The sequence below is a fragment of the Epinephelus fuscoguttatus genome, linkage group LG15 (genome assembly GCF_011397635.1).
Source record: "Epinephelus fuscoguttatus linkage group LG15, E.fuscoguttatus.final_Chr_v1".
In the NCBI taxonomy this organism is placed as follows: domain Eukaryota; kingdom Metazoa; phylum Chordata; class Actinopteri; order Perciformes; family Serranidae; genus Epinephelus; species Epinephelus fuscoguttatus.
The window spans coordinates 32,257,456-32,284,752 of NC_064766.1; the positions used below are offsets into that span (position 1 = coordinate 32,257,456).

At 43.2% G+C, this 27,297-nt stretch overlaps 1 protein-coding gene across 1 annotated transcript in view; it reads right to left on the minus strand.

Annotated features, from left to right (window-relative positions):
• gpc1b (glypican 1b) overlaps window positions 1-27,297 on the minus strand; it is a 103,597-nt gene that overhangs the window by 18,563 nt on the left and 57,737 nt on the right. The window contains exons 4-5 of the mRNA XM_049598029.1: window positions 6,718-6,945; window positions 5,119-5,282 (exon numbers count right to left, since the gene is read on the minus strand). Of these exons, the coding sequence (XP_049453986.1) occupies window positions 5,119-5,282; window positions 6,718-6,945 (392 nt within the window). The remainder of the gene's footprint in view (window positions 1-5,118; window positions 5,283-6,717; window positions 6,946-27,297) is intronic.

The following is a 27,297-nucleotide window of genomic DNA, read 5'->3' on the forward strand; positions in this document are numbered from 1 at the left end:
TAAACACCCATACCCTTACTTGCCCTTGCTTCACCTTCACAACACGCTCCCCCCACCTGTCAGTACCTTCCATGTTGCCAGTGGCAATCGAGTCTCTCCTGTCTCTCTCTCCCCCTCTCTTTGCCTGTCTTTCCTCTGTAATTAGTAAGGATATATGAGCGACCTCTCCCCCTTGTGTTATAGAGCGAGACAATCCAGACTCCTTGCCTCCAGAGTGAGCCATGTGGCGCGTGTCCTACTTCCTCCACTCCCCTACCCAAGGGAATAAAAACAGTCCGGAAAAAGTTAAGGACACAGCAACTGGTGCAGCTCGGAGCGAAGCAAGGGAGGAATAAATACTGTACGAGAGAGAGAGAGAGAGAGAAAAAAAGACTGCATCTTACTGTTGAGATCTTTTCCTGTCACACAAAAACATCTCTCAGATTATTCCGTTTCTTCCACACGTCTCGGTCGCTTTCATCACCTTTCACTATAGTTCCCATTTTTCATGTTTAATCCAACCCAAACATAGCAGGGATATGTGTTAGTTTCGCCTCAGTTGGTAGCAAAAACAAACACTTCCTTGGAAGACATCTGAAGCACACATATACACACAGAGAGAATTTTATTCTCTCCAGCTTCTCGCTCAAGCAGTGTAATATCTCCCTGGGCAGCGTGTGGTAAACATCTTCCGTCACTGGGCCCTTTAAGTGGCAATGCGTAGCTATAAATAGGAGCGGTTGTCTCATTAGGGCCCAATCAATCGAAGATAGAATTACAGGGGAAAGGAGGGGAAAGCTAAGATCCAAATTAATATACCAAGCTATTCACACTAAAAGGAGACAGAGGACAGCGCAGGGCACAGCTCTGGGAAGTATCAACAGAAATGTTTAAGGACAATTTATTTGGCAAGGAACTAGAAAAATGGATTGAGTGAGCAATAACATAGGGGAAGGAGAGGATGCTGGAGTATGTCACAGACTTTTTTTTCCCTGTCTTGCTTTTTCTCACTGTCTCATTTGTTCCCATCACAGCACAATGCTGCTCCAATCTGCATAAGCAGAGCACTGTGCCGACTGTGTGCTGGGGACAACAGCAACACAGACTGACATACAAATTATGAATTTGAAATTGAACAGTTGGTTGAAGTCTGTACTCCTTTCAGTCAAGTTGTACCAAACAGGCCTTGACTTGGATGACTCAAAGAAAGACTTGCCATTCTGTGTTCTTGCACAAATAAATAAACCTAGCACTGAAATTCAGAACACAAACTTTTCCAACTGATTCTCGCATCAAATGGGTTTAAAAAAAGTGAGACAAATACAACCATTTTTATCTTTTAATGAACTATTACTATGTGATGCCTGTCTACAAACTGTTTGATAGTCCTGTCATTGTGAGGCAAAGGGTAAAAATGCCAAGTGATCTTGCTCTATTAACCATTACTGACATACAAATGGTATATTTTGAAATTGTCAAGCAGTTGGTTAAGTCTGTACTCCTTTCAGTCAAGTTGTACCAAACAGGCCAGACTTGACTTGGATGCCTGCCTTAGAATGAGCCATTTATATCTTGCACAAATAAATAGGAGCAGGACCTCATCAATTCTCAGTTAAAGGTCCAGTGTGGAAAAAACAAAACTGGAGCATTATGATAGTAGGCCATTTGCATTTTTAGTGTATAATCATCGTGATTTCGTTACATTAGCCAAACGGCATCAGACAAACTGCTTCAGTGTTCTTACTAGGGGTGATTATCACCATAGTATCTACAATATGATATTATCACGATACACAAAGTCATGATACAATAATACAATATTATTGCTGAGTACTGCAATAAAATATATCGCAATATATTGTGATTTATTACCTTTTTTCATTTGTGAATTATGTTCCCACAGGAAAACTTTGCCAACATCTGTTTTATCTGATAAGACAAAGTTTACAGTCTGTTCATCTGACGTCAGCCAATTTTTTTCCCCACAGCAGCAAAATGTATGTAGTGGACTCTAGTATGGCACCTAAAGTTTAATTTGTATTTGTCCTATTAATCATTTCTATAATTAAAAAATCCAGACTTGACACTGTGTAATGATACGATATTGCCACACAAAAATATTGCGATACTACTGCTGTCTCGATTTTATCCCCCACCCCTAGTTTTTACTGGTTTACACCACCAGCCTTGTTTGCTTTGGAGAGGAGGAGATCTCTGCAGATTATCTAGCTCTTGGTAAAAACCTACTGAACCTCTAGATCTTAAGTTACCGGAGAATAAAGGTGAGCACACATTAGCAGGTGCTAGCCAGCTGCCCATCTGCAACGAGCCAAACAGCGTGGGAGAAACACTAATTCGTTATGTGAAACTGCTTTATTCAGTGTTTTTACTGGTCTTAGGGCCTGTTTATACGGTTCTGTATATTTCTGAAAACGGGTATTTATCTTTGCGTTTGCACCTATCATTTACACGTAACTGTTTTTTTGATCAACGAAAAAAGAGATTTTCAAAACGACTTCCAAAGTGAACGTTTTTTAAAATATCCGTTTCTATGGAGACGTATAAACAGGATAGACGGAGATTTTGGAAAACGGTTACGTTGCAACCCAGTTCGCACAAGCCCATTAGGCGCCCAGGAACCACAACAACAATGGCGGATATATGCCAGGTTGTTTATCTTTTGTGAGCACTTTTGAGACTACTTACGAGCTTACAATGAACTTAGCACTGCTGCATCAACATCACTGTTACATCGGCAGCATAGCAGCTAACTATGCTACATCAGGTTAAAATGTAGTTTATCATTGTTTTTATCACTGGCGCCAAGAGGAAAACAAATCACTGTGCATGCGCAGAACATTCTTCTATGGTGTTTGACATATGGCGTATCGCCACCTACTGGCTTGGCATGCTAATTGCAGCAACAAACTGCAGTTGTTGTGTTTTCTTGTAAACAGGGATATTGTTTTCACAACTGACCGTGTAAACCCGGAATTTTTTTTATACAGGATAAATAAAAATCCGTTTTTATTTGTATCAGTATCTGTGTAAACAAGGCCTTAATCATCTTGTCCTATTGTTTGGAGAGGAAGAGACCTCTGCAGATAAAACAGCTCCTGAATAATAAACACTAAAGGAATTCTAACAGGGAGTTTGTGCTTGGCACACAGGAGAAGTTCGAGCTGGTTGCAATCTGCAATCCTCACTACTCGATGCCACGAAATGCCACTCGCTGTTCCTTTAACACAGATTACTCAACTGTGTCTATAGTGTCTATTCTTGCATTTCAGTGTGCTCTTGTCTTCCCTCTTCAGACGTTTGATGAGTGTGTGTAAATAGGGCAGAAGGCAGCCCATGACCTTATTCAGAGTGGCTGCGGCTCCAGTGCCCTGGTATTAACGCTGGGATGACATTTTGTAATTTTGTAAAAGCTGTGCTAATTATTAACACGTGCTCCCCAGCCAGCCTTGTTTAATGAACACATCGCTCACTGTCCTTCAGCACCGACAAAACGGCATCAGTCAGGAAATGTGTATTAAGAAGTAGCTGCACAGGGGAAATGTGCATCACCATTGGAGGGGGATGATGGAATGATGAAGTGTGTGTGTTTCTGTACCATTAAGCACTTGTGTGCGTGTGTTCTCCAGTGTGTATGTAAATGTTTGTCTAAGAGAGATGCTTATCAGTTTAGAGCCTTGCTGGCAGAGCTCTGCAGGGATCATAAGCCACTCTGGCTGGTCCGGGGCTACACCCATGTGACACAAATCATGAATAGCAATTTCAGCACAGCGTGCTGCCCATGCTAATTCACATCCTTACTCCCCTGTTTGCTTGCTTGTGTTGAAGCTGAGCAGTAACTGTCTCTAACTCCATTAGACTAGTTGCATGATTCCTTTAGCTCCGGGGCAGGCAGTTTTAGTTGTCACTGTCACTGTATGCGTCTTGTTATTCACTAGCTACCTGCTACGCCAGACTAGCCATGTTCACGGTTATTCCTGACTTTGCTCCCCTGTGGCTGTGGATGTGCTAGGCTTTGCTGCGTGCAGATACTTAATTGAGACATCCTCAGGTCCCTTTGTGTAGGTGTGAGACGTTGCACCCATTTTCTGAGCCAAAGAGAGGCAGAGAGAGAGAGATGTACTGGGCCAGGCCGTCTCCCTCTGATGCAGGCAAACAGTACAGTATGTGCCGCCCACAGCGCTGGCCAGAACACATATATCAGAGTAAAAGGGAGAAGGATCATATAGATTCTTTCTCTGACATGTATCCCAATGTGTGGCCTTGCAGTCATGTAGTAGCACCGCAGCCTATTTTGTCATGCTACTGTTTTTTTCCCCTCTTCCTCTTTGTCTTTTCATGCTTACACACAGCCTGACCTTGTAATATTTCACGAAACAAAGAACTGTACTGTAATATTCATCTCTGCTGCAGCATCTGTTTTCTAAAAGGTTGCGTATATTTCTCATGGGGCCACTGCTCTCAACACCCTCCTTGCCCAGTGTCTGACGGGAGATATTTTTCAACCGGTGCACCAACACTGGCCACCTCCCTTTCAGGAGCTGAAATGATTTCTCAGGCTTGCTCTGATCTTAACCTTACTCTTGTCTTATACACAGAGGGGGCCATTTCTCTTGGGAGATATTAACCCTCCCCGCAGCCCAGGGAGACATTTTTCAGCAAGGAGCTGACATTAACTGTTGTTGCAGGGGCTGATTGTCTGAGCCGGGGGCCATACTTTATGGAGCCTCTCGTTTCCACCAACATTGATCTGCCACTGCTTTATACTATGCGCACAAACTGGTAAAAACCGATGTGTGTATGTGCGTGTGTGTTGGTGGTGTTCACCAAGAAGAGATGAATAAAGACCCTTTAACCCATGAATACCAATGAACATGTAGTGGGAGCAGAGAATAGTAGCTTTGCGGCAGATTAGACACCAGTAAAAAGGTATGTGAGGCAGTTAGTCGCCTCCATGAAAAACAGTAAAACTAAGGGGGCATGGAAAGTAGGAAAACGGGACTATAATTTTAAGGGAAAGAGACTAATCACTGTTATTAGATGGAGGGGAGGCCATTCAAAACAAAAAAAGGGTAGGAAATGGGAGAGGAAACATTTGCAGGGTGGGAAGAGATGTTTTACCTGGGAGACTCTGCGCACCACTTCCCCACTGACCACCAGTCCCTGAACAAAGGAACGTGCTGCTACAAATGTGCGTGTGACCATCATCTTCATCGTGCGGGGGGTGTCTCCGAAGGGCCGCAGTGTCTCTAACTGCTTAGACACACACTCCAGGTAGTCATCACCTGCAAGCAGTACACACAGTCATTAAAAGCTTTATCTCAGTAGAGAACACATCTATAAATTATGCTTAAGTAGAGTATAAAATAATCTTCAAATCTTTACTAGACGAATAAAAAGGATATTAGTTTGGACAGCATCAAAGCTACCTCATATCATGTTAGTTATCGTGCTAATTTTGTTAACAAAAGCTAAGAAAAATATTGGTCAATGGCATTTTTGTTTTTTTCCCCCGATGAAAACGAGACATCAAAATAGATCTTTAATAATAAAAACTACAAAAATGACAAAATGTACGTTTTGTTTTCATTGATGGGGCACGACTAAAATGTTAGCAGTGGGCTATCAGACTTTCAAAATGAGAGGAGAGAACAATGATAAATTATTTTATAACGGCAGTGATTGCCATCATTTTCTAATGCCGTATGAACAGTACGAGATCGGAGGTGTGGTAAACGCCAGTAAGTAGTCAGCACCAGGGTGTTTCGTCGGCCTGCAAAACACTCACTGCCCAGCAGAGTCAGCCGTAAATCGGAAGTAAATAATCAGTCATGTGGAGCCGTTGAATGGATTTGTAGAGTTTTTAGTTGCAGTGGTGGCAGTTAGCAGCTAGCTCCACTTATTAGCCACTGAACATCAGCAGAGCAAGCAGCCACCAGACTTTTGATCCCTGCAGGTCTCCACTCAGATCCAGACTGTCTTGCTGTTTGACAGGCAGGTACGAGACTCAGTTATCTGTGAGCGTAGCTGTGCTCTAAGTAAATAATCTGAGCTCAGCAGAGTTTTCTCTGACAGCTGAAAGTCCTGTTTTAATCACTGACTCTGTGAGAGAACATGAGTTTAAAACTCCAGACTAACATGTTGCAGATTCAGAAAGAATTCAAGTTGAAATTGTAATTTTTTCTGCTTCTTTACATTGAGACCTATAAGTCGGAGTTCATAGCGAACCTCTGCACAAACCCTAGTTGTCTCACATTAGTGATTTATGGTGTCAAAGGTTGAGATTTTGAGCTTTTTAAATGATGATAAGTGACTGTGTGCTCATAAATCATCCTTTAAACCTGTCAAAAAACGTTTGGTAGTAATGCAAGTTTGTAAAGGTGTAGAAATTATTCTTAGTTGTAGGTTGAAATTTCAGCACTTGATACAAGCTGTCACCTTGATTCCTGACTAAAAGTCGACGAGAATCTAACAACTTTTCTTTGACTGAAACCAAACTGGGACCAAATGTTTTGAGCTGTTGTTGGCTAAAGGAAGGATGAAGGTGATTAAATGTGACTAAACCACATACACATGAGACTACATCCAAAACAGCTGGTAAATGAACACTGGCATATCACTGCTGTTCTCGGGCAATGAACCTGTGTTTGTAATGCACCACCAACCCATGAATTAGCTCCTGGTTGTAATTTGGTGCTCCACAAACAAAGCTGGACCCACCTATGAAATATTGCTTGTTTGCCTGGTAGAAGAGCTTCTCCAGCAGCCTGGACCAGAATTCATTGAGCGCCTCTTCCAGGTTGATATTGGAGCCTCGGTAGTAGCGCATCAAATCCGCGTACAGGTCAGAGAACACCTGGGAGTTCTCGGTGTATAAGACGCCCCAACTTGGAATGAAATTCTCCTGTAGACTACTTGCAGAGCGGTTCAGCAAATCCAGGAAGTAACCTAAAAACAAATACAGAAAACAAATGGTTTCATATTGAATCACATTTACAGAGTCAGCAACTACACACTGCGTAGTGTTATTTGTTCTGTGCCGTTTCTTTTCCCCTCCATATCCTCTCATTACTGTTCTCACCCAATGTACATGTAGTGTGCTGCTCAATAAAACACTAAATGTGGGATGAGAAAAAAAAAGTAATTAACACAAGATGTATCAGCCTCTCGTCGCTATAAAGCTGTCTGTAATATTTCCAGATAACTATTAAAGCAAAAACAGTAATTATTTTTACACAGTTTCTCTCTTATTCGTTCTGCTCTGTGCTGCATACCAACATTGCCTCAGACTGTCAGTGAACCTAAAGCTGCAGTATGTGAGAGGGTCCCTTTAGGGGATGTCAGAGAATTGACAGCGCTTCAGGGTGCAGTATATACTGCTCCGAGTGAGGATTTACAGATATAGACAGAGGCAGGCAGACAGAGGAAGGCAGGAAGGCAGACTGTCAGTCTTGGAGAGGAAAAAAAAAAGTATAAAAATGACGAAGTCTGACTGGGACAAGAACAAACCAAAAAGCGAACGAATACAGGAACGCTGATTGCAAACCCAAACTCTGCACTAATGTTTCATCCAAACCATTTAAATGCATGAGGCGACAGGATATTACACGTCTCTATATGTAATGCAATCTGATACAACTCCACTAATAACTACAGTTTCACAAAAAAAAGGTCTACAAAAACACATTTAATGCTTAAACGTGCAGTGTGGAACTTTTGTCTCCCCCCTCTGGCATCGAGAGTAATTACACACTGTCAAAGCGTGCTTATGTCGTATGCCTGCAGGTGAGCTTGTGGCATCTCCCTCACCTGCAGCCCTCTTTAAGTCTTCCAAATAGCAAATAAGGGCAGAGGGAAAGAAAAGGCCTGTAATGGAGTCATCAGATGAGATAACTATCTATGCCAAAAATGTAGCAACCTGTCCAAGAGCGGTAAAGCTTGATCTATGGTAGGGTGCTCGACAGACATGACGAATTTTGGACAGAAAAATGTGTCGCTCTGCAAGATTTTTTTTCTGCTGTGGACAACGTTATATTGTGTTGTGCAATGTGATTGGTAGTGTTACTATCATCGCCATGGTGATAGTAGTTTTTAATTCACACTGATGCCAACCTAGTCTTTTTTTATTTACACTGACGCCAACCTGTCCACAGAAGCAGCCGTCTGTCTGCAGCAGCTCCTGCGAAGCTGAGAGGACAGCTGCCGGTCAAACTGCTTTCACCAGGCTGACTGACAACAGACATTTACACAAACAAAATACTTTTCTTGTCGGCTCCACGGGAAGAAATCAGCTTTGTTTGTAGTGATTCATTCATTTCCTGTAACCACATATCCTGTTAGGGGTCGCGGGGGGGCTGGAGCCTATCCCAACTGACACTGGGCAAGAGGTGGCGTACACCCTGGACAGATCGCCAGACCATCACACGGCTGACATAGAGACCGACAACCATTCATGACTACAGCCAACTTAGAGTCACCAATTAATCTGCATGTCTTTGGACTGTGGAAGGAAGCCGGAGTACCTGCAGAAAACCAATGCATGCTGACACGGGGAGAACATGCAAACTAAGTACTAAAGGGCTCCCCCACCGCAGGATTCGATAAAACCTTTCGCTGAAGCATAAATTGAAAACAACACAGGCTGTTTAATTCCTGTCAAGCAAAACTCGTGGAAAAGTATAAAGCACCCTATCATAAATCAGGCTCAACGCCATGCCTTCCCTTTGTCCCTTCACTATTTCCACTACTGTCTAACAAGGAAAAGCTACATCAGTGTTGTCCGTGTTAGTCCTCAGTGTCGATTGCTTTCTTTCTTTGACTTTCATTCTTCTGATGAATAGCATTTCTTCTTTTTATCTGTTGAATTCACAGCAGAAACCTTCTGTTAACACTTCTTTACACCATAGCTTCTGCCATACTCTTAGCTGCTGCTCACTTAAGCTCTGGCTGATTGAATAAAAAGCATCAATTGCAATGCGCCAGTGCAGGAAAGTCGCCGCAGACGCAACAATTCAGGTATACTGCTAGATACATGGAGATTTCCCTTGCGGCCAGAGGCTTAATCAGGATTGTGTGAACTCATTGGCGAGGCCTTAAAAGCAACGGACATTCATTGATTTGTCAAAGTCCCGCACTCCAGCCAAAGTGTTTTATTGGACTGCATGAGACTGGACAGGTGTAGTTAAGAATGGGTCATGAGAGTTTCCGTCAAGGTGCGTACATTCACATATCCAATCTGTTTTCATGAATCCCAGCCGGCAAGAGATTTTTACATCCATCTTGTGTGTGAACAGTCTTCATAAATGAGACCTCTGCTCTGCCAGGTGTGTGGCAGCAGAAGCTTCAGCACAACACTGTCCCTGAACCATCCATCCATTCAGGGCCAACATTTGCTCTGCATCTCCACGAACACAATGGGTTCAAACCTGGTGCATGTGTGTGTGTGTGTGTGTGTGTGTTTATCTGTTTGTCTGTGTGTGTATGCATGTGAGTTTGTGCGTCAGGGAGATGGGGAAGCTGCAGTCTGCAGCAGTGTTTACTTTGTAGGTGTCTTATCTCTGCCTGCCACCACCCCAGATCGGGAGGAGACGAGAAAAGCGGAGGTTGCGGCCTCCACAGGGGACACCCCGCCTGGAGTTAGCTTATTCCCCTAACGAAGCTGTTTTTAAAAACATCATCACAAACACAAACCTGCACCCCGCACACACACTCCAGAATATTTAAACAAAATAAAAACACACTCCGCCTTCTAACAGTTTCCCTGATGACAACATATGGAAAAACCAAGTTAAGTTATACAGTAGCAAAACTCCAACACCCACATTCACAGGGCCTGAAGACAATCACAGCACTTGGTGTTACGTAACATTTTAATATGCTAAGCTCATCCTGACCCATCTGCGTGGCATTATCTAAGCACTGGCCTTGTTGGATACTGTATCTCTGTTCTGCTTTCCCACTCATTGATAAACACGAGCCGGCCTGCTTCACCGCTGCTGTTATTTGCTGCTTTCTTCTGGCATTTTCACAGACTCAGAGCTAAAAGGTCTACTCTCATCGGAGCTGTTGATTTGAAAAGATGTATTTAGGACTGAATGTTAACAGAAATGTGCTCCAGTGAAGACTCATTATTAATTCCACAAGCAGACAACCACCCTTGAGACATACATCATTTTCTATTCCTGCTTTTGCTGCATTTTGTGGTCATTCTTTGCTCAGTGAATGCTTCCTAAGGCTTACAGTGTATCGGAAAAATAGAAGGCACCTTGAAAACATCAAAGGCCACTCATCAAGTTATATCCAACTTTGTTCTGGTTTGAAAAGGTCCACACCGTGACATATAAGGTCGTGCTCCTTCTCCTACAAACACAGTCTTGTTCGATAGCACAGCCAGTTGGCCTTTGACGTTTCCCCCACTTGGGTTCGAGCCCAGAACAATGTCAGTGTGCATTATTTCTAAACCACAGTTTTAGTAATGTTGTCAGTCACATGCTTTTGATGCACACTCATGTCAAAACATGTACAATGAGCTGTGGGTATAAATGTGTGCTTGTCAAGGGTTCAAAAATGCAACGGAGGATGGCTATCTCTAAGAACCTGTTTTTTGGGATTTTGCTGTATTGTGCTGAAAACTTGTGCCTGCTCTGCCTCACTGGTGTGACAGAAACAAAAGTTTAACAAGTATAAAATTGTATTTTTATAATACGTGGCAGTTTAATTGTTTCACTAATTGTGAGCTGCCGAGTGTTGGGGATATCGTCCATAGAGATATCTTCAAATATAATGGAACTAGATGGCACTCAGCTTGTGGTGCTCAAAGCGCCAAAAAAATACATTTGAAAAACTCATCAGCAATGTCTCTTTCAAGAAATCGTGACCTGGTTACTCAAGATAATCCACAGAGCTTGTTGTGAGCAGTTTCACGTAGGAACTATTTTCTTTCTACTGAACCACACCCGCCAACTGTATCACGGTGCAGAAGGAAGAGTGCAACTACTGCTAGCTTACCTGGCATCACTGATCTACAGCTCAAGAGGAGGAGGACGCCAGTAATGTTTACATATCGTACTGCCATGAGCACAAACCTCTTGTCCATGAGTAGATGCACACTTCCTTCTGCACGGTGATACAGTTGGCGGGTGTGGTTCGGTAGAAAGAAAATAGTTCCTACACACACTCACAACAAGGTCTGTGGATTATCTTGAGTAACTAGGTCATGGTTTCTGAAAAGAGACATTGCTGTTGAGTTTTTCAATTGTATTTTTTGGCCCATTGAGCACCACAAGCTGAGTGCCATCTTGTTCCATTATATTTGAAGATGGTCGATATCTCCAACACTCGGCAAATCACACCATAAACATCACTACAGGTGTGATGGAAAGTATATATGTAAGATTTCTGGGTGTCCCTTGGAAATACTGAAAGAAACAAACCACACAAGGTAATTATTTGATTTTAAGGCTTACTGTGAGATGACAAGGATGGTGAGGAAGCACTAAAATGTGTTTGATATATTCTCTAGAAATAAATGAGGGTATAAAAAACAAGTGCATTTTCTAACGGCAGAAAAGGCTGATGCAAATGATTTGCTAAGTTCCTCATTACAGCTGTAGGCCTCAGAGTGCAGAGCAAATGGCAACTTAATGAATGGTGTGTAGCCTATGTCCTCGTGTGTGACGTAAATAATTTCTTAGATTATAATGCTTGGTGAGATAAATGCTTCTGACAAGCAGCAGCCGTATGTCCGTGCTTGCTTAGTAGCATGACTTCCTGGCTGGATGACACATCATTCCCCTGTTCCCTGACCTCCTGTCACTCAAACTATGTGGAGACACTGCTCTGGGCCAGCCTCAAAGTACCAAGAGAACTGCATCTATGTCAATCACACAAGCATTTGTGCAAGCTAACACACAAAAACAAACTTCCAGGAGTCAGCAGAAAAGCACGCGCGCACACACACACACACACACACACACACACACACACACACACACGTGAGCAGAGACTTCAAAGTGACAGCACACTCACATGCACACACAGACACACGAGGATCACAGACCGTCACATAAACACGCACACACACTATGTAGAGTACACAGTGGCAGTCAGATAGACAGACGGGGAGCTGCTGTGACAGGTGCAGCTTTGCTTTTAATCCCCATTAGAATTCATTCCTGCTGCGTACTGTCAGCCATACTGTAAAAAAACCCCTTAAGTCTGGCTAAGCGAAATGAGTTTCAGCAGAAATAGTTTCTTTCAGGTAATGGAGTGAAGTTTTTTCTCCATTAAACGAATTATCCACATTCCTGTTTACAGTCTTTATGTGGCTGGGGCATGTTTTCAAGTTCTCTGGGATCACCACATGTGGAGGGCAGATCTCAGTAAATGGCATCATGCTGTCCGGTTCTCCTCTGCCCTTCAGCTCAAGTGAATAATGATCATCATTAGTATGACACAAAGCCCCCCGTGCACACGTGCGTATGTGCTTTTGTGTGTGGCGATGACCTTTCCCATTCTTCATCTGTTTGTGTCTATGTGAAACAGAGAGCTACAAGCTCATCCCTTCTCTCACCCCTGCTTCCTTTTACTCTCTCCCTCAATCTTCTATCATCCCATAAAGCCTAACCTCCACCTCCTCTCCCCCAGCGTCTGCTCTCCAGGGAAGGAGTGATGGGAGAGGGCGCCTAATGGCTTACATCCCAGCACACTGGGTGTGGAGGGGACAAAGAGGGGACAAACAACAGTTGGGATAGTTGGATAGTTTTACTTATTAGTGTGGTAGTCATGAGGACATTTTATCCCTCCTAAATAGATGACTTTAAAATTACAACTAACCCTTATTATGAGTGATTTCAATTAGTTGATTTGTATATTGTCTTGTTTTAAGTTTAAGCCCAGCAGCAACATCTGGGGCTAAAAATTGAAGCCAAAATGGAAGTGCCAAACACTGCAGTTCCTCAAATGGCCACTAGAGGCTGGCTCCAAAAGCAAGTCATTACCCATAGGCACCCATTATAAAATGTCCAACTCTACAGCAGAAATAAACATGTTTACAGCCTAGAACAAAGAAAAGCCAGAGTCTGCGCGGTAGTGATCTCCACGGTACCAAGTTCCCACCATGTGACCAATCGCAAGCAGTACCACTGAACGCGAGCATACCCACACACGCACGCACACGCGGCTGTCATCCAGGATGTCAAAACCCCTATTTATAGTATCACATAACTAGTTATGACCAAATCAAGTGGCAACCTCCAGGGCTGAAAAATGAAGTACTAAAAACTTCAGTTCCTTGAATGGCCACTTCAGGCTGGCTCCAAAAGCGAGTCAGCGTCTATAGAAACCCATGTTAAAATGCCTAACTTTACAGCAAAAATAAACATGTTTACAGCATGGAACAAAGAACAGATTTAGTCTCCACAACTAATTCCTCCGTTCAACAACTGTACAGGCAACATATTCTCACTCCGACCTTGTCACATATTGACGTTTGGTCATGGACCTTCCACATCCAGATACAACGTGAATTGGCTGCTGACGTTCTGGGACACCGTGTCAAGTTCTGTCTGTTACATGCATTGTCTTCTTTGAAAATACACTTCGCTTTCACAGGAAATTTAACTTAACAAACAGTGTCTTTCAAAATAAATGCACTACATCAGTACAACAACGCAAGAAAAAAGAACAGGGTTTGGCTTTAGAATCTTACAGGACACAAACACCGCTCTCCTGGGTGAGGTTGGTGTTTGTTGGACCAATCCACCACCACTCCCAGCCGCCCTACTCGGACTTTCGCTACCTTAACTTTTATTCTTGTCTTGCCGTTAAAGAACGACTTTTTCATCACTGACTGATGCCGCAAATCAGTATTCAAGCACCAGATTTTGACAACTTTGGAGTGAGACGGGGTTAGTACAGGAGGTGAATTTTTAGATAACTCACCTGTAAAATTTTGTTAAGGCTTAAAGTTACGCAAAGTTAAGGATGGGCCTGCTCTGTGAGGTGTCACCACAGCTTATGAGTCAGATCCACCAACAGCATCTCAACAGCTCCACCCTCTTGTCCAAATATGGTTCTTTCTGGCTCCAAAAAACAAGATGGCGACGGCCAAAAGGCCAAATCTGAGGTGGAAATTCAGGCTACATTTAAAAACAAGCTAAATGAGCTACTGATATGATGCTAGTTTGAATGTTTTCTGTGTGATTTTTCACCTGATTTGCAGTATTGTGTTGCATATTGGACAGCATCCTTTTTGATATCATGATAATACTCCAACTGTTTGCTCAGCTGTATCGCAGAGACCGAGCACACTGACTGTGTACTCTCATAATTAAAAGCAGACGTTTTTCTTTAATGTGACAGTAGATTGGGAAAACCTCTCGCCACCTTCTACCTCCAACACATTCTGCCTTTCATTCTTGCTCCTCTGTCTAACACACACACACTGTACACCCACACCCACACCCACACACACTTAGAACAAGCTAAGTCAAGCATGTGTGTCTTAATGACTCTCTTCCTGCAGTGAGAGGGGAGTTAATGATTTCATTTGTAATCACTCTGAGCTTCACATCCAGGCCACCTTGACATGTCAGAGGCTTATTTTAACTCTATTGCTACATTCACTTATCCCACTGCTTCTAAACCTGATTAAACACACTCGCACACACACTTTTTAGTGTGCACACAAACCCTCATATACCATAAAATTATTCTCAAGTATTTTATCCTCTTCTACATCCTCTTGGTCTCATATCAATCAATACAGTGCAGCCTCCACCTCCTCTGTCTCTCTGGTGTCTCTCAATCTTCAGTCATCCCCCTCCTCTCTCTGTCTCCTGTGTCAAGTTGTGTTATTGACAAGAGATTCTGTGTAGCAAAGAGGTAGCGCTGATGTTCCTTCGGCTGCCAATCACTCTCGCTGAGGGCTTGAACTGATCCCGAGTTACTTTCTCACACAGAGGTATTAACTGGCCGAGGCTTGTGCTACTCATTCCAGGATAATCCAGATTCAGGGTTCTCATACAGACGGCTTAGCGGATCTGGCAACATTTGCCGCAGTCTAATAAAGTTGCAACTCACAGCAGCTGATTGAATAATCTGAGCTAAAATGGATCGGTGATTAAATAATCACGGGCTGACAAAAAATCGCTGAATCTTTAACAACTTTGTCTGCTCTCACCTAACTCGCCGGTCTCCTGTGAAAACTCATTTTGTTGTTTGTTTCCTCCAATTGGCAGTTAACATTGTCTTACATGTGCAGGAAATGTTTCAAAGCACTCGGGAACCATGCCGGAGGAGTGAATAAACTTTGTAAAATATACAATCCAAATTCTGGGAAAAGCTCAATGTTTGAATTACATGGGGGTTTTTTTGCAGGAAAATGACAACCCACGCACTGGAATAGAAGAAAAATGAAAGAAGATACTGGTACACTGATGCTGACATGAATCGTTTAAGGGGACCTATTATGCTCATTTTCAGGTTCATCCTGGTGTTTGAGGTTTTTACTAGAACGTATTTACATGCTAGAATGATCAAAAACATTATTTTCCTCACGCTGTCTGAGCTGAACACCTGTGTTCCCCCTCTGTCTGAGATGCTCCGTTTCAGCGTCTGCCTCTATAGTCCCCTCTTCTGAAAAAGCCCAGTCTGCTCTGATTGGTCAGCATTTCAGGGTCTTCCACATCTTAGTGTGTCTACAATGTTAGTGCAGCCGGATGAATGACTGTAACAGAGTATAGTGGCACTTTCTACCATGACAAATCAACAATGTTCGCTTCTAAACACAAGCTGACATGTTTCAGGAATATGATCCTAACTCGGGGAGAAATTAACCACATCATCAACCAAGACTACATGTTTCCCTGACCTTAGCGTGTAGCTTCATGCGGCAGTGTAGGCTCCGTAGTTCAAAAAATTGCACTAGCTTGGCTGGAGCAGATCATATATGTAAGTTCATCACTATCTGACATCATCTTGTCTAAAAAGCAGAAAGACAACATTGGAAACACAGTACTGAAAATTGCTTGAAGCCTGAGATTATATTCACGTGTTTTTATAGCCAAATCACGTGGCATAAACTCATTTAGGAATGTAGACATGGTCAAGACGACCTGCTGAAGTTCAAACTGAGCATCAGAATCCGAAAGGTGATTTAAGTGACCTTGAACATGGCATGGTTGTTGGTGCCAGACGGGCTGGTCTGAGTATTTACTGGGATTTTCACACACAACCATCTCTAGGGTTTACAGAGGATGGTCCGACAAAGAGAAAATATCCAGTGAGCTTGTTGATGCCAGAGGTCAGAGGAGAATGGCCAGACTGGTTCAAGATGACAGAAAGGCAACAGTGACTCAAATAATCTCTTGTTACAACCAAGGTCTGCAGAAGCCCATCAACACGTCCAACCTTGAAGCAGATGGGCTACAGCAGCAGAAGACCACACCAGGTGCCATTCCTGTCAGCTAACAACAGGAAGCTGAGGCTACAGTTCACACAGGCTCACCAAAACTGGACAATAGAAGATTGGAAAGATGTTGCCTGGTGTGATGAGTCTGGATTTCTGCTGCCACATTCAGATGGTAGGGTCAGAATTTGGTGTCAACAACATGAAAGCATGGATCCATCCTGCCTTGTATCAACAGTTCAGGCTGGTGCTGGTGGTGTAATGGTGTGGGGGAGATTTTCTTGGCACACTTTGGGCCCCTTAGTACCAGCTGAGCATGGTTTAAACACCACAGCCTACCTGAGTATTGTTGCTGACCGTGTCCATCCCTTTATGACCACAGTGTACCCATCTTCTGATGGCTACTTCCAGCAGGATAACACACCATGTCACAAAGCTCAAATCATCTCAAACTGGTTTCTTGGATATGACAATGAGTTCACTGTACTCCAATGGCCTCCACAGTCACCACATCTCAGTCCAATAGAGCACCTTTGGGATGTGGTGGAACGGGGGATTGGCATCATGGATGTGCAGCTGACAAATCTGCAGCAACCGTGTGATGCTATCATGTCAATATGGACCAACATCTCTGAGGAAAGTTTCCAGCACCTTGCTGAATCTATGACACGAGTTAAGGCAGTTCTGAAGGTAAAAGGGGTCCAACCCAGTACTAGCAAGGTGTACCTAATAAAGAGGCCGGTGAGTGTATATGACAGAAAGTTAGGCAAAGCATAATAAGTCCCCAACATCTTTATACGCTATTTTCCACTCACTCTGGCACTTACTGTTACTGATTGCTCACATCTCATTAATATGTTTTGTAAATAACGTTATTTAATAAATTGCCTCATGTTTGACCTCCAGCCTTTTGTGTATTCTCCCTCCTTTGTCTGAACCGTGAGCCAATTCATGACACATGGCGGATCAAGTGAGATTTGGCAGTGCGCCAGATACTGACATGGGAGGACTGGATAGAAAAGGAAGATGAGTGAAAGAATGAGAGGGAGTGAGACTGGAAAACAGGACTGCAAAACCAACAATTGTATATCTCTTTAGTATCTGACAGCCTTAATTCTATTTGTCCATTTGGCAAGTGCTGAATGATCATATTAGCTGGATGGATCTTTGGCAGGGAGGGGAGCAGCAGAAAGACAGTGAGTGAAAGATGAGGCATATGCTAAGAGGAGACAGTCAGGTACCATGTGTACATTAAAAAAAAACTGAACCAGAAAGTACACAGAAAGCACATACATATATCCTTAATTCAACTAGGGAGTCGCACTGAGATTAAGACCTCTTTTGCAAGCGAGACCCGGCCAAGACAGGGTGATAAAGCAGCATAAAAACAAACAACAAATCATTACAGCAATAACAGGTATGTCAAAAACATCACATAATAAGATGCAGTTAAGAAGGCAGCATTATGTAGTCCAGAGTTTGATGCAGCTGCAGCTAGCCGTGACCACTTCCTTTACCGTAAGTTACAAATCATTTAAAGAGATAAGGTTTGTGAGTCAGGGTCTGGCCTGCAGATCATTCCAGGACCAGAGACCATGGTAGAACAGACTTGTTTTGCCAGGCTCAGTGCTGGTAAGAGGCGGCACCACAGCCAAGCATGTACAACTGCTCTAAATTTGTTGTTTTAATGATGGAACATTTTGAGCTGCATCTGGATCTGATCTGCATCAAAATACACAATCATGGTGATTGGCTGGTGGCTGCCATGACTTTTGGGAAATATCCAAACCCCTGTCTGAGAATATTAGGCGCTTGTACGAGAATAAATTGTGCAACATTCTTGTGACTTAAACACGGGACTAATTTGGGAGTTACGGCCGTTTGAATTCATCATGTTGCCACCTGTAAGCTCAACGCCGCCACAAGTGTCACCTGCACTTGGTTAAAAGTTTATAATGCATTCAAGAAGGTTTTTTTCCAGCCAAAACAGATACGGCCCACACGGATACAATATGTTTTCAAGCAAGGAATCCTGCTTCTATATCCAGTAGCTTCTCTGGTTACATTTTTTTTTAATTAAATCAAATGTAAAGTGTGTCAGAATAAATGGTATGATGGTACAATTTACAAGAAAAACCAGGGTTGGGTATTGTTCATATTGGAATCAATACAGCCTACCTGTAATTCAGGATTTGTGCCCAACGTATCTTTTCTTTAGTGCTTTACTTTCTCTGTAATAACAAAAATGTAATTTTTGAGCAAGCTGCAGGGGTGACACAGTGGACTAAAAGGCAATTCTGCTCCTCTGCTCACTTCTAATCACACATAGATCTAACCTTCTGTCTCTGTCCGTCTGCTTGTGTGTGTACATGTGTGTCTATGCGTCTGTTCATCTAGCAGTGATACTTGGCTATTACTTGAATAATATAGAAAAGAAAATAGACCAGACGCTGGAACTAACAAGGCAGATCGGCACTGAAGTGACAGTTTTGGCTTGCTGGGAGACCGATGGAGCAGCCAATGGAGTGGTTTTGGGGCTGCATGGCCAGCTCCCTGGCTTTGGGTGCTTCTGCCTCCTGTCTGAAGTTGAACCTGGCAGCTCAGCGGAGCTCCATGCCAACCTCGGAGCTCCATGACTGGCTTCTAGGCTTAGGGGCGCTTTGCGACACTTCTGCCTCTTGTTTAAAGCCTGGCATTCTCATCAAGATGTGCTTTCAGGTACTGAACTTTGGCACAGATGGATTTGACGTGAAACTATGCTTGGTAGTTCTGACATAATTTGGTCAGTGCCCTTACAAGTACTGAGTTCGGTAGCCAACCCTTCGCAAAACACGAAATAAATGAACCATATGCCTAACTATTTTAGTTCTCCTGGAGTATGTCAATAAGATTCTGAGATATCCAGTTAAGAAACGAACAGCCGAGCAAACAGCTAAACACAGCCCAAAATATATCCTCTATGTTTGAGGTAACTGGGGTGATCTTCAAGAGAAGGAAAGAAAGGCAGACCAGCAGATTGAGAGACAAAGAGCTGTAATATTTCTGGCACCACAAGGCTACTCTGTATCCCACCCATTGCCTCTCCAGCAAGCACCAGATGGTTTTGTGATCTCTACTTTTCCTACCAGAACCACCCCCGCATCCTCGAGTACCCACAATCCTCAGCCTTTCCCTTTGTTAGTCCCCCCACCTGTGTAAGGACAATGAAAAAAAAAAAAACAGGCACAAACACACACTGCTGTCCTGGGCACACTGAATGCACAAATGATGATATGGGAGCCATTAGACTGTTTATGTGTCAGTCTGACTCTCCATCAATAACAACACTTATCACACACATACTGTGCCCCGGGAGCACTGCAAGCCCCTTAGCCAGCATTTAGATGCTATTAAAAGGTCCCTTATATTAAACAAGCCGACACATCACATAATGCATGTCATTTATCAACAGGCGCTCTGTGGAAGCTTTTATTCCACTTTCTCTCTTCTGACTTTCCCTGGCTGGCATTATGCATCATTTACCCATGCCTGTTTCTTTTTCTGTCCATCTGGTTCTCTTTTTCAGCTGTTTTCCCTCGCTTGTTTCCTCCCCAAACTCCATACCATTCCGTACCCTCACTATCATTTTGTTCTCTTTTTCCCTCTATCTCATCTTACTTTCCACTGCTTGCCCCAATGCCATCCTTTCTAACACTGCATTCCTCTTTCTTCTCCTCTATGTCTTGTTTTCTCTCTCTCTCTCTGTCTCTCATTTTATCCTTCCAAGGCGCCATCGCTCCTAGTGAGTAATGTGTTTGGCATAATTAGGCCAGTGTACTCCAGGTCCCCACCGACGTGATTTGCATGCAGATAAAATGAGCCAATCATGTACCACAATGGGAGCAGATGTCCTTGTCTCTCATGACATCATCAGAGGTGACCCTGAAAGCAGGAAATTAGAAGGTGGGCGGCAGGAGGTGGGAGTGAATCAAATCTGTTGCTTAATTGTAGGGATATTGCAACACAGATGTAGAATGTGCCACTAGTGTCCAATCCCAGTATGCAGGATTTAGTGATTTGGAGGTGAAAGAAAAGAACACTGGGCTAAATCTGGTTGAAAACAATCAGCTGCCGGTTTATGAGGGAACACCTAACTGAAACTAATGCGGTCAAATGTGACAGTCTGCAACAAGTCTCAGGTTCAAATGTTAGACCCTACAGTTGATTCAACTAAGGTCATTTTCGAAGCTGTAGTTTGTGGTGCTGCTAAATTATAATGCGTTATACTTAAAGGTGTTCCTTATATGTTGTCCATCCCATGTGTGGACTTCAGGTGCTTTCAGACCTAGAGTTGTCTTGCTTTGGTCCGAATCAGGGACTAATTTTGTTGCATAATTGCCTAGAGTTGGTTCATGTTCTCACGGCAGCATTTACAAGCAGACCAGATCAAATGCCTTGCGCGAGAAAGCTGCTCTTGATTGGTCAGAATTTCCATGTGGGAAAAATCCAGGAAGTAAACAAAACATTGAAAAATACACTTGCAAGATAAATGCGACACTTTCTAATGTCACAATAGAGGGACAACTACGCAGGTTGATTTTAGCGCTGCTCATCGTGGACTATATTGCTGTCATTGTTCATTTTAGTCAAACCGTACAGTTTGAAAACGAGGTGCGGTTCCAACTAGAAAACAATGTTTTTTCAGATTGAGGTTGGAACACATTCTCACCACTAACAACCCGCACCAGAGTATGTCTGTAACTGGACCAAGACCACCTCTTCAAGAAGGTCTCGGTCAGGTTGTTTTGGTGTGCACCCAAGTGCGATTACTGTGTTCACACCTGCCAAAACGAACCACACTTAGGGGGCTAACGAACTTGAGTTTGACTGAACCAAACCAAACATGGCAGGGGTGAAAGCACCCTTCAATGACTGGACGACATGTCTCCACTTCGTCCTACTGTACAAAAATGAAGCCAAAATATCCTGGATATGGCCACTGCCATCTTGTGCTGGTGGTGTCACTTGGAGCCAAAGTCTGTGCAGTAGCAATCTCAGCTGTAGCGAGTTCCCGCCAATCATAAGCAGTGCCACTGATCACAAGCACACCAACTGGCCCTCACAGCTGTCAATCAGGATGTCAAAGCCCTAAGTTATAGTATCAAATAACTAGTTAAAACCAAACCAAGTGGCAACCTAAAAAATGAAGCCAAAGCAGAAAAACTGCAGTTCCTTGAATGGCCACTTGAGGCTGGCTCCAAAAGCAAGTCAATGCCCATAGACACCCATTTTAAAATGCCCAAATAAATAAACATGTTCTGGTCTCTCTAGCTAATTTCAAACTCATGACAACTGTATGGGGTTGATTTTTTTTTTTATAACTCAGTTGTTTACATATTAATAATGCTTAAATGCCATACTCGAGGCTTCAAAATGGGACACCACAAACCAATGGATGATGTCACAGTATGTCCACTTTTTTCACAAAGTATAGTCATATACTCAAATGCATTCTAGCTTTAACATAGAAATGCATGCATTGTACTTGCAAAATGTCAAAGTCATTTCTATTGGGATGACAGTGCAGTGTTTTCTGTGTATGAGAACTCACAATGAGCTGCTAGAAGTACAGTCGGCTGCTGCTTGCTATCGGCTGATGGCGATACAGACTTGTCCTTTGATCCTTGTTTAGGGCCTGTTTCCTAAATCTGATAGGATTCAATTGAGAGTGCTTGATGTCATTCTCTTGGATTGCTCCCCCTCAGTCTATCTCCATGGGAGAAGATGGAATTACTTAACAGTCCAGCTGGGAGATCTTCAGAGCTCTACTTAAATGAATAAATAAGTGAGTCCTGCTTGGTCAACTACAGTAGAAATGAGTGTACCCATAAGCCAGCCAGCCAGTACTCTTCAAATCAGATTAAGCTCTATGACCACTGATCTGCCTTGAACTGAAATGGGCTGGAACACACTGGCCAATAAGCATTTGGCTGTTCATAAATCCTGTGTGCCAGTGCATGAATGTGTGTGTAGTATGTGTGTGTTGAGGAGTTGAGTTAAAAGTTAAGCTTCTTTGACCCATACTCTGTGTCTAAATATTCATCTATCTAGTCAAAAACAACAACACAAGACTCTGAAATCAGCCTAATAAATCACTTGATCAATAAAACATTTTCATGATGCTTTTTTTGCATAAGAAACTACTTTGATGATGAATCCAGTATCAAAAGTTCCAGTTAATTGACTGATCGTTTCAGCCCTTCCCTAAAGTCATGGTGCCATAGCCATATACACAACTAAAACAAGAGGTCAGGCACAGTTAAAATGTGTTTTAAATTGTTTCTTAACATCAAAGGACTGTGAAAATCAAATATAAAGATGGATGGGGCTTCCATCATCTTTAGCCAGATATAAAAGCTATGTCCAAATTTGACCTTTTTTTTGTCAGCAGAATCCAACACATCTCCTTCCATATTGCAAAACAATGGCCGGTCACGCAAGATTTCGTCTAACTCAAGTTATAGACTATTAGTGGGCTGCCACTAAAACAACCACCATGTCCTGCATTGATGACGAAGTCCTTGTCGGAGACGCATCAGGATGTATTAGCATTTACACTACAAAAGATATGTGTCCCAGACCACCTTCAGCAAGTGGTTTGAGGGATCAGATTAATAGTGGGTATAAACATGGCCTTAAGACTAGTTCACATTACGTGATTTTCACTGCGATTTTGACGTCGCAGAGGACGTGCAACTGGATATCTGGCATGCTAGAAAACTGGAGAAGTCTGACATGACTGATAAAGAGCATCAGCCAATGAGAGGCAGGATACGTCCCAGAGGACAGAAGAAATGTGAGGAGGACAAGCCGCAGGGTTTCCAGGTCCGCTTATAAGCTGCGACTTTGAGCTTGTTTTTTGTAAAGTCGCTTACAAATATTGGTAGTCATGGGTTGCAGTTTTTTGGGCTTGTTTCTTAAGTGGAGTTGCTTATTTGGGCTTGCTCTCTATGTCACCTTTCTCTATATATATCCGGCCCATCTTTTGGGCTTGTTTCCATAGCCCTAGTTGCTTGTTTCTCTCCCAAGATCTGGCAACACTGACAAGCCGGCAAGCAACAACAACAATGGTGGCGTCCACAGGATCATGGGGAGCGTGTTGTGTTTGGACCCAGGCCCAGATCTGATTCAACACTTGGAGGAATATCCATGCCTTTAAGATGTGTTGTCTCCAAGATAAAAAACGTAGTTTGGTGATGTCACGGCAATATCTGGGGCTCTGTCGGCGGCGGCTCGGTGGACAAATCTTGTGGTGTGCACACACAAGTCGTAACGCAGTTGGCGAGACTCCCAATGACAGAAACACACATAGCCAGGCATGAACACTCAAAAGATTATGATAGTCTCCGCAACGCATTTTGCGGGGTGAAAATCGTATAACGTGAACTAGCCTTTGGTGACACTCAAGGAGGTTACTATATTGTTAATTCTTAGTTCACCATGGATCACAGCAGAAACAGCAGCATCATTGTGGATACTATGTCTCAAGCACGTCGTGACATGGCGGTATGTCTCTCTTGTTCTGCCAAAACTGCCTCTAATGTGTATGCGTGTCTTGCATCCTGCAGACACATCACATTGATTTCTGAAGACGTCCACAAAAACACTTAGTATAAGTATATCTTTGGTCTTTGAGGACCTCAAGTTATGTAAGCACTGGGATCAGGGCAGGAGTTTGCAGTTGTATGCAGGATCATGCAGGGCCATGGGGTGCCAGACAAATCTTAAACTTGACTCTCGAAATTACCAGGCATGAATTCTGTTAATATGATCTTTTCTTTTGATCTTGTTATTAAATAAAGTCTGAACAAGTATTCCTTTGTACAAAGTTTGCATGACACTATATGTGGCAGCAGAACAAGTGAACACACACACGCACACACACACTCACACCCAGTGAATCCAGATGCAAGTGATGGCACCATTAGGCCAAACACCACCTGCCAGGTTTAAGGCTTCCGTCTGTCTAACACACCTGGTTGCCATCTAACACACAGCTCCCTTTGGTGCCATCACTCTCCGTATCCTCTCTGACCTTTTCCCTCTCACTTTCATATCTAACCCCATCTCTCTTTCTCTGTTTATCCCTTCCACACCCTCCCCAGCTACCACTCTCCATTTCCACCTGTTTATCTCTTACCCTCGTCCTTGCTCTGACGAGACGTCCCTTTTTCTCTCCATCTTTTATCCTTCCATCTGTCTCATTTTTACCCTGTCCTCTCCTTCACCCCCCTCTTTTCCTCCGCTGCATTACACGCTGCATCTTTGTTTAACGTAATATATTATTTAGTTTGTACTTCTCTACACAGTATGAATGACGGTGAAAAGACTGGGAGTACCAAGAACAAACCACATGCACACATTCCGTATACGGAGACCGTTTTCACTCAGTCACACTGTGACACACACTAAATCACAAACTTACAAACACATGCATATAAACACACATCTGCATGCTCACATATATATACAGTGTACATGCTCACAGGCCCAGGGAAAGCTGTATGTGAGCACGCTGGTCCTCTAATCTGTGGCTTGGTTGGGGCTTCTTCCAAAGTCTCTGGACCTAAAAAGGCCTAGTCTGCCTGGGCTGGAACAGTAACACCCTACACTTAGCCACATGGCGCTAGCTAGCCCACACCCTGCTAAACACAGCCAGATGTGCAGGGACTGGCAGCATGGTACAATGTCGCTGTGCTCTCCTTCAGCCATATGAACAAAAAACTGTACTTCTCACTTATTTTTAACCATAAATATCAACGTTACTGAATATTTTTCAAAGACCCAAGCACCAATCTATTCTGAGCTGGTTTATGAAAGCCTGAAACAGAAGCAACTCATCTAACTTTGCACTTTTCAACAGCTAACAGGATGTCTTTTCTAAGAATGACTGAATCCTCCCAAATTGCGCCAATAAACTGGCAGCAAATGCAGCATATTACGGTCCAATTAACCTCAGTCTCTCACTTGGCTCTCGCCTTCAGAAGACGCAGTCAACAACAGATGGTTTTCAGACCTCAAGGTCTCAATGCACATATACTTCTCTCCTCCCTCTGTCAGCTCTGTCATCCCCATCTGATGCTCATTGGGGTGAAATAAGGGGACATGAGAAATGGGGACAAAAAAATATGAAGCTGAAATGAGCAGGAATGGGTCGCTGAGGAGAGGAGAGGAGAGGAGAGGAGAGGAATTTCAGACATTTTTAGGAACACATCTGGCAAACACACAAGAACAAAAACAAGCTACAAATGACTTCATTCTCAGGCAACTCAAGTTAGCATGTCGTCTCTGTGTATTTCACTACAAGTTTTTGGATGCACATCATTAGAATCTTTAGAGGTCGGAGCTGAGTGCTGCTTGAATGTGTGTGTCTGTAGTCTGTGTTGTTTATTGGCACACTGTGCTAAATGAGGTGCTTTCGTGAAGAATGGAAAAGCTGAAGAACTGTAGGATGACATAAACTAACTTGGAGAGACTTTGTATGTCCTGGACAGATCTGTGGATGTATGTGTATTTGTGTGTGTGTGTGTGTGTGTGTGTGTGTACTTGGCAGGGAGACTGTATTCCTTTGGCACAGACAACAGCCCCCTGAGTGAAAAGGAGGGACTATGAGAAAGAAGGACACAGAACGATAGAAGAGGAGTAAAGAAATGTCACTCTGCCACTAATCACTATGATCTGAAAAGGTCAGGCTAACTAGCCAAACTCAGAGCCCCGGCTGACAGATCCATTGTCACCGACTGGCCAAGGGGAACAAGTGGAGCACAGAGACACCCTTCTATTAACTGGAGCAGGTCATTAGACACAAATAATTGCCTTGGTGCGCCAATGTTCTAAGATTGAAAATCCCTCTCCCTTTCTCTCCCTCTCTCTGTCTTCCTCATTTCTTCTCTCACACTCAGAGAACTGCAATTAAGCCCTGATTTTATTTCATATCATTAAGAGCTTAAACAATATTTTTGCTAAGGTGCAGAGTAGATTTAGCATTTCAGACTCTTGCTCTGGTGCATGTTGCTACAACACAGTAATTGCAAAGCCATTTACGTACACATTTTACTGGGTAATGCTAGCATAATTTAAAAAAGTAAGTGCAATGTGTCATAGGACATGAGGGTTAAAGTCAGGAGGGTTTTATGTAAATAATGATGTCAATATCTGATCTCAAGCATCGTTCCAGTGCCAATCAAGGCATTTTTTCACTGATCAGGATCAGCTGTATTAAGCTATATAATGCCCGATCCGCTCCTTTGTTTTACGTCAGCTGGTCCCACAGGGGTTTTCACTCGCAAAGCTGTCATGCACAGCAACGCAACAGGTGCAGCTGTCATCAACTCTCCAGCTCTCCACTATCTGTTTGCCTCTTCTCCTCTTCACTGAGCTCCATGTCTGTTAAAGAGCAGGGGCTGAGCCACGCCCACAGTGAAAACACCACATGCCAACAACAGCAAAACACAGCATGAGGCTGTTTATTTGTTGTTTACCTAAGTTATGAGACCTCGTTTCATTTCACCTCAGTGTGAGAGTCTCCTAGCCTGGAAATCCAGGCTCTAATCTAGAAAGATTTTGAGTCTGGCCCTCACAATACACCCTTCCTACCCAAGGGGCAGCACTAACTGAGGCATATTAAATGCCCCCGCATGCAACTGGATAGCACAATAGCCAATCAGAGCAAAAAACAAGGTGACGTATTCATTGCACTAAGCCCCATTTGTTTGCCAACCAGTGGGGCTAACTGATACATTATGCTTTTGCCGTATCCCGTCAGCAAAACGGCAAAAACGTCCTTCCTGGAAGCAAAGGCTTCTAGGACAGTCTTCTGTTCCTCTCTCAAGGACAAAGATAAGTGTAGTTGG